This window comes from Gouania willdenowi, chromosome 16, assembly GCF_900634775.1.
Source record: "Gouania willdenowi chromosome 16, fGouWil2.1, whole genome shotgun sequence".
Taxonomy (NCBI): domain Eukaryota; kingdom Metazoa; phylum Chordata; class Actinopteri; order Blenniiformes; family Gobiesocidae; genus Gouania; species Gouania willdenowi.
Window position 1 is genome coordinate 5,288,104 of NC_041059.1, and position 12,227 is coordinate 5,300,330.

The 12,227-nt window shown below is 38.1% G+C and overlaps 1 protein-coding gene across 3 annotated transcripts in view; it reads left to right on the forward strand.

The window, feature by feature from the left end:
• The window catches only part of bcam (basal cell adhesion molecule (Lutheran blood group)), a 79,880-nt gene that overhangs the window by 48,766 nt on the left and 18,887 nt on the right, over positions 1 to 12,227 (forward strand). For all 3 annotated transcript variants that reach the window (XM_028471288.1, XM_028471290.1, XM_028471289.1), the window contains exons 2-3: positions 9,012 to 9,136; positions 9,686 to 9,902. In XM_028471288.1, coding sequence (XP_028327089.1) covers positions 9,012 to 9,136; positions 9,686 to 9,902 — 342 coding nt within the window. The remainder of the gene's footprint in view (positions 1 to 9,011; positions 9,137 to 9,685; positions 9,903 to 12,227) is intronic.

Sequence of the window (12,227 nt, forward strand, 5' to 3'; positions counted from 1 at the left end):
GTATATGAGAATAGTAATGTTAAGATTGTTAGATTTTAAATATTGACATGGAGGTTAAGAATGTGACCCCCGAATCATTCAGTGGTAATTATAATAAGGCAGTTCAGTGCATGTTCTTTAAGTAAAAAAGAGACTCTTAAACATACCTAAAAACACACATACATGGAGGAAGACTGGATTTCATAATCGTACAAATGTGAATTCATTGGGACATCCACAAGTCACAGGAATTAAAGTTAGAAATTCTTCACATCTGGAAAAGCTATGCTTTTATACTATTACTGGTACTTACTTTATAGGCCACTTGTGTCAAACTCATGGTCTGGGGGCCAAATCTGGCCCTTTGGGAGATCCAATTCGGCCTCCAGGAGAAAGTAAAAATGACAGAGAAAACATGAATCACTGTGTAAATGAAACTCAACAATACTTGCAGGGTGCTTATGTCACATGATTGCAGTCATTTTTAATATTGAACTTTTGAAAAAACTCAAAATTCTTTCCAAATCCTTCAATTTTCCTCAAATTATGATAATATTTCCCTTAATTAAATATAAATTGGTCACGAAATCTGGGAAATGTAAAGTGAAGACCCTGTTGGGACTGATATGTATCACTTTTTGTTTGGATAAGGTTGGTTTCTTACATATTTTTTATTTTATGTATACGTAGAAGTGCAAATTATGGCACGATAATGTTGAAATTACTTGTTTTCCTGCATAAAATCTGTGGCCCACTTGAGATCAAACTGCTCCGTATTTGGCCAAAGTTCAAGATTCACGTTAGTGTTTGCATGATGTAAAAAGTTCTCAGAGACCTTGTAGTTGTAGGTATCTAAACTAGTTTCTGATATTTATTTGCTTAAATTACTAAACACAATCTCTTTTAATATCTCATGCACCTCAGTGGTTTTAGTTTCTGTCTGAAAACACAAATCTTTCAGATAACAGATATTAAAAAAAAAAGAGTGTGGTCACATGTTGTGTTCATCCAGTCACACTGTAGGTGACTCAGTCCTCATGACATTGGACGTCTTCTGCAGACGCTGTTTGTTATGCCAACAATCAAATAACACACTAATCCTGTTAGCGACCACACACACACACACACACACACACACACACACACACACACATACACACACACACACACACAGTGGCAGTTCGTTGCACTCCTTGTTTCCTTTCTCAGCTCTGTTGTTCTGTAATTATGAGCTCCAGCACAGTTATATGTTTAGTACGAGCTAACAAAGCTGAAGCACGGCTGCTGTAGTGTGTGTAGTAAACATGGTGACCGCTCACTGTAGTAAATGTTTTCTTTAGCAGGGTGGGAAAATATCACAGCTCCCATCAGCAGAACCAATCAGCAGATTGTTATGGAGGCTCTCGTGGAGGTTTACGACGACTTCACACACTTCTTTTTTTTTTTTTTTTTTTTTTAGACCCTGTTTACATGAGACAGTTTTCGCGTGAACAACAACAGTATTGTTGCATTTTGGCAGTGTATTTACACAGCAACAGCGTTTTCAGGGGTATCACTCATTTTAGCTTAAGCATTTTAGCATACGGAGCAGTTTGACCTTAAGTGGGCCACGGATTATTGGTGGAAAAAAGAGCAAATTCAACAATAATGTGCCCTGGTTTGGACTTCCACGTATAAATTATATATTATAGTGATAAAATATTTCAGTCCCTGCAGGATCTTCACTTAAATCTCACTGATTTTGCGAATTTGAGAAAATTTCATGGAATAATTTGAGGAAAATTTGCCAGGTCGTGGAAAAATTGAGAGTTCTTTTAACAATTTGAGGTCAAAAAATGACTGCCTTGAGTTTGACACGTGGGCGTTTTGGCTAACCTTGCCTGCAACATGGATTCTCCTGGTGTTCACAAACACCGGAATCCATCTTGTACTGTTACCGCCTTTGCCTTTCAAACCCGAACCGGTTCGAACCAATCATGAGGCAGTGTTGTGGTTTAGGGCGGGATATCTGGGTGTGACGAAGGCAGAAGCGCCACAGCAAAATGGCGCATGCTGAGTTGTGGGGAGAGGAACTAGCTGGGCTACCGATATTAGCATAGCTCCGAATCAAAATAGAAAGATGTCGACGCAGGAGGATGAACATGTGGAAGATGCTATAAACTCAGGTTTAGAAGAATCCAGTATTTCCTTTTTGAAAGAGCAACAGTGAGAGGCACTTTGTGCATTGATGGACGGTAAAAACGGCAAAGCAGAGCCTTGTTGTTGTTGTAGCAGCGTCTCTGCGGTGCATGCCAATGATGACATCATCATTTGTTACCGTGTGATTGGCTAACACGAATAATATTTAACAGGCGCATCGCCCAATCAGCTTCAAGCGTTCTGTTCAAGTCCCTCCCTGGTTCCGAAAGGATTCGCCAGACACAGACCCAGATCGATGTGGAGAACTTGAGTTAGAGGGAGGGGCTACACATCATTCTAGCGTTTTGCTGCTTGAAAACAGAACTTTTCAAAAGGGGTTCCAGAGTGGAAGTTTTTGATAACGCTTCTCCCTCCGTCTCCTTGGAAACAGGGAAACAACACAGACATGTTCCTCACTCTTTGGAATTTAACGAACTTCTCCAACAAAGTTAGGATTTACTTCACAATCACTTGGATCGACCTGGGGGTTGGGACCCCATTTGGGGTCGCAATTCACTGGGAGGGGGTCGCCAGATGCTTTTAAGAATATTTTCTGAATAATTTGAGCCCTTTTTTCCTTATTTTTACCCTTTTTCAGCAGCTACACCAAACTTGTCATATTTTAACCTATTTCCATCACTTTTTCTTACCATACTTTTGCTCCTTTTAATGATTTTTGCTACATTACTCCCATTTCTGCCACTTCTCCATCAAATCTGAATGCCTTTTCTGCACATTTTTTTTCCACTTTCAAGACATTTTTGCCACTTATAAGCCCTTTCCACCACTTTTCCACCTAATGCCACATATGTTGACTCATTATTGTCACTTTTAACCTCTTTTCATCTTATTTCACAATTTTTCATGCCCATTATTTGCCAGTTTAAACTAATTCTTGCTACTTGTTCTGCGACTCTTGAACCAATTTTGACACTTTGAACCCTTTTTACCACTTTTTCTGTCCGTTTTTGGCCACTCTGTTTTGCCACTTTTAATTAATTTCTATAGTGTTTAAAATCCCATTCCACCACCTTTTCTACCATTTGTTCCACCACATGACTCTTCAATGTTCATGTCTGTGTTCTACCACCGTCATGTACTGTGGGGGTCCCCAGTCTCTGATGATACCTTTATTTTAAGTGTCGCGGGCTGAACAGATTTAAAAACGTTTCCGTGTGAATACTGAACTTTTTGGAAACGGAAGCAAAAGGACACACACACACACACACACACACACGCACACGCACACGCACACGCACACACACACACACACACACACACACACACACACAGGAGACACACAAAGGCAAGTTGGTTTTCTAGTTTTTAAAGAATGCTCTTTGAAAGTAGGGGGATGACATGATCAGACAGAGAAGCTCCTGAATTGATGTCGGACCGGCGTAGCAGGGAAGAGTAGAAGAAGAAAGGAAAACAGGACAGGAGCGGCTCCAGCTGCTTCACTTCATAATGAGAGGCTGCGCTCGTGTGTGCGTGGATGAAAGAAAGAAAGAGATTAAAAAAAAAGAGATGGAGCGAGGATAGAAACGCAGGGGGAAGACGAGTCAAGTGGAGAAAAAAGGCAGGGCTGCACATTAACTTTTCAGGAGACGTGGGACTGACGGGACACCCTGGGCCTCCTCTCCAGCTTCCATCTCAGAGTTCATCCTTTTTCCTTTTCTTTTCTGTGATTCTAGCTGTAGTTTGGGGGTCTGCTTTGCTCATAAATAACTCATGCATTATATATACAGTGTAAGAGCGTCTGTGAGTGCAGGGGTCACAGTCGGACCGTCTTGTTCCCATCTGTCTTCTTACACACACACACACACACACACCACCATCAGCACGCACACACACTTTCTTTCTCTTTGGCTAAATCCGATTATCTGGCCCGCATCAGCTAACGAGACCCCCATGTAGCTCCTCCCTTGGTTGCACTCTGGCAGCCCCTGCCGCTCTCTCTCTATCTCTCTCTCTCACACACACACACGTACACACACGCCCTAAAATACACAAACACTTTGTTGAACCCACACATGCTGCTCCAGGCTCAGATTGAACAGAGGAGTCCCTAATTATGGTGTAATTGCCCGTCTCCGTCTGTCCAGCTGCTTCGTCAGGAAAGAAAGAAAAAAAACCAGGCCGTGATTGTTCAGTGAGAACCAAAACACAGAGTAAAAAAACACCAGTTATTGATTTTAAAAGGACTAATGCGTCAGAGCTAGACATACAAATCGATTACTTTAATAATGGTTAAAAATTAATATAGCAGAGGGAGAAAATTGAATGACACTTAACTAAATTCACTAAATGACACTAACCTTTAATGACCCATGTTTTTATCTATTGGTGTTTGATCATATTTATTTATTTATTTTTTGAGGACTCACCTTTTACTAACTTCAAAATGCAACACATTTTTTTACTGTATTTGGAGTCGTTTCTGGCTATATGCAGACTGAAGCCGAGTCCTAGAGTTTGAAATTGCCATCTCCATTGTAAACACTGTAGTGTTGACATTTTCGCGCATTGCATTGTGGGATGTGGAGTCACAGATGCATAGTTTTTGCTTTATTCTGATTCTGGTGAAGAAACTAGTTGTGGAACTCCATTAAAAAAAAAAAATCTGTTTAATTACAGACTTTGTCATTAATTCATGTCAATTAATCTAATAACAATATTTGACACGAGAAGCAACGTTTTTGTGTTTATTATTTTCATCACTGAGTGCTAACATAATGTGTAATATGAATAAATAATATTATGATTGCATTGTTCACAAACTTAAAGTTAAGTAAACTAGATTCATGCTTTTTCAAGATTTCTTGTAAACCTTCTAAAACAAACGTGTTTTTGTGTATTAAAAAAAAAAAAAAAGTAAAAACAGCACTTAGTACAGAACATTCCAGAGAAGTGGAAACTGAACATTGCAAAACCGTTGAAATAAACAGAGCAACTGATGAATGAAGTTTGAAATAGTCTTTCTGCATAATGTAGCAGTTGATTAGTTGGGTCAGATGCTTCTAGCTCCGCCCACATCCTGACTGTCCACTACAATCAAACTCTTTCTTTGATTTACACTCAACTGGGCTTTTGCTTTTTATCTGAGGTTTTTTATTATAAACTAAAATTAACTCCCACGAAACACAGCTGCGACTTCTCCTCATCGTCTCTTGTGTTATAGTGTGTGCGTCACTATTTTTATTATACTGGGAACTCGTGAAATGAGAAATTTTCCGCTCGAGTGCATTATTATTTTGTGTATTATTTTTCTGTAAGTAATTAATTGCAATTAATGCGGTTAAGTCCCAGCCTGAGTAAATACTGATTAATCTAATGGTGGTGGTGGGGGGGGGTTGTAGGATTGTTTGTTATGTTTAAAAAAGAGTTAAGAACATTTGTGGCCGACTGACGCTGTGAGAATTCTAAATACGGGCTAAGCAAGGACTTGAACTCTACTTGGACCATGTGCCAGAAAGCCACTCTGTGTGTGTGTGTGTGTGTGTGTGTGTGTGTGTGTGTGTGTGTGTGTGTGTGTGTGTGTGTGTGTGTGTGTGTGTGTGTGTGTGTGTGTGTGTGTGTGTGTGTGTGTGTGTGTGTGTGTGCGTGCGTGCGTGCGTGTGTGTGTGTGTGTGTGTGTGTCCACTTATAGTCCCTCTTAAATCCTGAGTGTTGTGGAAAAGTGAGCGCCTCATTTACTCACACATTCTTGCACATTTGCCTCTATAGTTCTCTGTTTCTGTTGGCATACATACACACACACACACACACACACACACACACACACACACCCAGATAGAACAACACACCTTTATTGGACGATAAAAAGGTCAGTAGAAGAAGAAAGAAAGACGTGTGGAGGGAATTGGTAAATGAAGACGACTGAGGAGCGAAGTGAGACGTTTTCAACATGTCAGCGCCTGCCTGACCTTTGACCTCTGAATCTCATTCTGTGACCCCAGTCGGCAGCGTGTGTTTGTGTGTGCATCACACACACACTTTATTATCTCCTCCGTCCATCCACTCAGCTGATGACTCATTGGTCGATGCTGCGTTGCATCTTCTCTCATCTCTTCTTCAGAGGTTTTTTTTTCTGAGCAAACGTTCTTTCATCTCGTCTCCTCGTTCACTTCTCTGCCCTGTTATTAAAGCCATGCTGTCAGACGGATCATATTCCCACGAGTCCGCCCTCCCAACTCTCAGTAGTTTCTCACAACAACTAAATTATTCAACTGTAGATTTTGTAGTCCACAAATTGATGGTATGATTAATTTATGCCGTCATATAGAAAAACGGGGTCGGATCACTCGTTAGTGATATCTGTTCTCCAATGGTTTTTTTTTTAATGTTTTTGATTTGTTACTTAAAGCAGGGGTTCTCAACCTTGAGGTCAGGACCCCATTTGGGGTCGCGAGACACTGGGAGGGGGTCGCTAGATCCCTTCAAACTTGTCATGTTTTAACCTATTTTTATCACTTTTTCTTGCAATTTTTTTGCTCCTTTTAATGTATTTTTGCTACATTACTCCCATTTCTGCTACTTCTCCATCAAATTCCAGTACCTTTTTTGCTAATTTTTTCCACTTTCAAGACATTTTCAGCACTTATAAACCCTTTCCACCGCTTTGATCACCTAACGTTACGTATATGTTGACCCATTATTGTCACTTTTTACCTCTTTTCACCATATTTCAGGCTTATTTTTGCCAATTTAACCACATTCACGATTAGTCATGACCATTATTTGCCAGTATGAACTAATTGTTCCTACCTTTTAAATGACTACCTCAACCTCCCCCCATTTTTGCCACTTTTAAGCCAATATTGACACTTTGAACCCTTTTTACCACTTGTTCTGTTCATTTTTGGTCACTCTAATTTGAATCTTTTAACCAATTCATGTTTTTTTAAAAATCCCATTTCACCTCATTTTCCACCATTTATTGTCACTTTTAACGCATATTGCAATAATAAACCAGCTGCATTTCCAAGTACATTATGTTCTGTTTTATTTTTGGCTCCATCCCACCATTATAGGATCACTTCCCAGAGTGCTTTCTATACTTGCATTGATATGCATATCACGTAGTGTCTCCTTTCCAACCATACCAAACATTTAGCTTTATATTTTAGTCAGAAATGTTAATTATCTGCATTAAGATAATTAAATGAGGTGTTGTAAGTTCATTGTTCTCTTCCAGCTTTGGACCGAACTCGTTGTCGTCACGTGTTGGATGCAGCATTAGATTTATGATAGCACTGTAGCTGCAGTGACTTCATCAGCAGAAATGGTTCTATCCTCCCACGCTCCTTCTCTCTCCCTAACTGCCTCTGCTCCTGTAACGCTATCCCATCGTCACATTGGATGCACAGACACTTTGGAGCGTTAGTCCCCGGTACAGAGCTGCAGCTTGCTCATAGGAACATGGGACACCCTGTGCATTCTAATGTTTTTATTGAATGGAGAGCACCGACAACCACAAAGGCCTTTACGCCTCCTTTCCCTAGTTTCTGTTATCTCACCTTAGACCAAGTGCCTTTAATTATTCTATGTAAAAATGATCTTTTCTGCTTTGAATCACTTTATTTGAGATGTCTACGTCATAAAGCTATATTTGTGTAGATTCTTTTGCATCCAAACTTTAGCCTTTAGGTAACTTTCATCCCTTTGAGGGCCACAAAAATGTGACTGTCGGATCTGAGGGCCTCATTATCAACGTTCATGTCGTGTTTGAAATAGTGACCCAGCCATCAGAGGTAGACTACAGGAACAATTTGCATGTGTTTTGTTATGGTTTTGTGTATTTTTAGAACCATTGTGTGTGTTTTTTGTTGTTTTACAAATCACAGTCATTTTTTGTGTGTGTTTTATGTGTTTTGTTGGTGTTTTGTACAGTTTATTGTCATTTTGTGTGTTTTTGTTCTCATTTTGTGTATTTTGGTCATTGTTTTGTGTATTTTTGTTTCTTATTGTGTTATTTTCTGTCTCTTTTGAGTCATTTTGTGTATTTTTTAAAACGTGTGTGGTTTTTTGTTGTTTCATAAATCATACTCATTTTGTGTGTTTGTTGTTGTTTTATGTGTTTTTTGCTCCTTTTTTGGATTTTTGTCACTGTTTTAATCAGTTTTTTGTCATTTTGTGTATTTCTGTTTATCATTTTGTGTTTTTGTCATTGTTTTATATATATTTTTTTTACATTTCTGTATTTCTGTTGTCATATTGTGGGTTTTTGGAGTAATTATGATTATTCTAGTTGTCTTTTGTGTATTTTTGTTGTAATTGTGTGTATTTTTCTATTATGTTCGATGTCTCTAGAGTCATTTTGTGTTTTTTTGTTGTTATATTAGTGTATTTTTTCACTAATCTAATTATTTTAGCTGTCTTTTCTCTATTTTTTGTTGTGTTATTGTGTGTATTTTCCTGTGTATTTTTTTATACCTCTACAGAATCATTTTGTATATTTATGGAGGCATTATGTGCGTTTATTTTGGGGGCCGCACAAAATTAGTCCGAGGGCACAATGTGTGGTTATGCCCGTGTCTGCCTAAGATAATCACAGACCACCACTTCCTGTGACTGATGTAAAAGCAGCCGCTGCGTGCGCGGCGAGTGTTGGAGAAACCCAAATGTGTGTCAGTGTTTGAACATTCAGAAGCCTGGTGGCTGTTTGACAAACACGCAAAGCTTTCAGCCCAGCACAAAGCAGACACTTTGTAGTCAGAGTGGGTTTATCATTTACAATTCTGTGTCTACTTCCTGCTTCCTTCTGCTCATCTTTTGAAGTCTCCAGTGTCAACATGTCGTGCATTCTGCAGTTTTTGCACAAGAGTTTTAATCTGTTTGTGCTTTGTGTTCAGTTTGTAGCGGGACCGTTACTGTGAAGTCTGTTCCCAAAGTGGAGGTGTTGAAAGGAGACACTGCCAGTCTGCCCTGCACGTACACCGTCTCACCACCGTCCAGCACCATTGTTGAATGGTACATTGTAAGTAACGTCCAGGTCACCCAAGAAAGTCAAACGTGAAAAAATGAATCAGAGGAAATCCTGCGTTCAGTTCATGGTTTTGTTTAAAAGTCGTCTTGGGAGACTTTTAAACTATGAGACTCCGAACTATTGTCTAGTCATTTAAATACGTCACTTATGTGATCTTTACGTAAAGTCTGAACTGAAATGTTGATATTCTACTTGGTCACTTTCTCACTTCAAATGTTTTCAGAACTTTCAAAGTAAAGGTGGAGAATCAACATTGATATTTAGCCTCAGTGTGAACAAGGTTTTTATTGTTGTAGGTTCCAAATACATCTTGGGAAACTTGTAAGGATATACTCATTATCCTAATTATACTTCATCATAGTATACTGTATAGTAGACAGTATATACTCATTGAGTTTGTAGTGTGTAGTATGGAGTGTGCCATTTCAAACACAGCCGATGACTAAAATAGTCCTAATGACTAAATTTAGACTAAAACTGAATGAAAGTGTGTTGTCTGAACCCTAAACGTTTCCATGGTGACCTCTTTTCTCGTCCCAGGAGGTGCGTGGAACCAGGAAGCGCGTGGCGTTCCACTCTCAGGGAGGGGAGAAAATAACGGATATGGACACTCCGCTGTCGGACCGCGTCACCATCGGAGACGACTTCACTTTGACCATTTCTGCTGTTAAACCCTCTGATGAACTGACCTTCTACTGCCAAGTCACTGCAGGCCCCGCCGGGGTCGGAGACATCCCCACCATGCTCAAAGTGTTCTGTAAGTAACAACGCGACCCTTAACCTTTTATACGACCTTAGCATTACGTTATTAAGGAGTGGCCCCTCCCTCTCGCTGAATTTACAACATGATAGTTTATGACTGCCATCGATGAGCACTTTTAACGTGTGTGTGTGTGTGTGTTTGTGCTCAAGCTTTTGATTTAGGACACCCCGAATTGTATCTAATTCATTTAATCAATTTTACTGATTGTATTACACACTTACTTACTTACCCTCCGTGCTTAATCTGCAGATGTATAATACAGAATAAATACTATAGATCACAGCAGGAGACACATAAATGTGATTGTTATCAACATTCATGTAAGCATTAAGAATAATGAGCATTAAGAAAGGAAAAAACAAAGGGTTTATGGGTTTTCTTGTTCTCATTTTGTAATTTTTTGTCATTTATGTATATTTTTGTTGTCAAGTTTTGTGTTTTGCGGGGATTTTTGTATATTTTTGTTGTTTTGTTTGTTTTTGGAATCATTGTTGTGTATTTTTGTTAACGTTTTGTATTTTTTTCAGTATTATTTTTGTTGACTTTTTCCATATTTTTATGTGTTTTTGTTCTCCTTTTGTATATTTTTGTTGATGTTTTGTATATTTTATTATTTATTTTTGTTGTTTTTTTCATATTTTTTTACGTTTTCTTTTTGTGTATTTTTGTTCTCCTTTTGTACATTTTGTATATTTCTTTAGTTATTTTGTTGACTTTTTTCATATTTTTTTCACTTTTTATTTTTGTGTACATTTGTTTCCCTTTTTGTTCATTTTTATTGACGTTTTGCATATGTTTTAGTTAATTATGGAGATAATTGTTCTCCTTTTGTGTATTTTTTTAAAAAAATGTCTGTTTTCTTTGAATAATTTGGTTTGTTTACAAAATTAAACCGAGAGCCGCCAGTTGCCGATGTCTGCAATAGATGTGAATATGAATAAATCCATAATTTTATTAAATAATAATACTTTTTATAATAGAAATGTAATTTTGCAAATCCGATATTTTGTTTTGAATATTTTTACTCACCGCTGTCTGTTTTGATGTGATTCCCAGAGGTCAATTAATCTCAGTCTTAATAAGTCGTGACACCTTTGATGAATCATTCAATCCCAGCTGTCATGTCTCATATATCTCTTCCTAATAAGAGCAATCGTATAAGTGCCGAGGGCTGACCCGGGTTCAGACCGACGTGACCTTGCGTCTCCAACAAGGTCGCATCCACACGAATGAGAATCACCAAGGAGACGAGCAAAAACAATCATGATGAAAGCCCACGAGTTAAATATTAACATGTATGTAATCATGGGCTCCAGAGATTAAAGCAATCTCATAAAACAAGGTATAAAATCTGATGTGATATTTAATTAAAGCTTTTTTAAGTCCTACAAACTAACAATTATTCCTTGTTCCACATTTGACTACGAGACATGTAGAATAACAGGGCGTCCAAGCCGGTTTGGCTAAATTAGACTTAGTTATGAGGCCACCAAGCCTTCAGCACTGATAACCTCCTCCTGTATCTCCTAAAGCCTGTGATGGAGTATTTATCTGCAGACTAAAGATCACTTCAACACAATGACCAGTGTTTATCCTTTAATCATATACACAGTCACTTTTAATCTCAAAGTTGTGTTTGTTTAGACTAGTGGATGAAGTCAGCAAAATGATGGTCTATTGTTCTATGAATCTGTGATAACTACATGTATTTATTCATCTGAATAATATCCACTGTTATCCAGGAACTTTATTATTATTTGGGCAACAGTAAATAGTCATCTTAAAGATGTAAATCCTTGTTTTAATGAGAAATAAAATGGTTAAAATGTTAAAAGTGACAAAAAAATGGTGGAAAAGGTGGTGAAATGGGATTTTTAAAAACCACAGAAATTGGTTAAAAGTTGCAAATTAGAGTGGACAAAAACGGACATAAAAAGTGGTAAAAAGGGTTCAAAGTGTCAATATTGGCTTAGAATTGGCAGAAATGGGGGTGAGTTAATGTAATATGGTGAAAATAATGGGTCAAAATATGTGACATTAGGTGAGAAAAGTGGTCGAAAGGTTTTATAAGTGCCGAAAATGTCTCAAAAGTGGAAAAATGGGTTCAAAGTGTCAATATTAGCTTAAAAGTGGCAGAATTTGGGGTAAAGCAATTTAAAAAGTATAAACAATTAGATTAAACTGGGAAATAATGGCCAAAAAAAGCATGAAATAAGGTGAAAAAAGGTTAAAAGTGACAATAAGAGGTCAATATATGCAACATTAGGTGGAAAAGTGGTGGAAAGGGTTTATAAGTGCCAAAAATGTCTTATAAGTGGA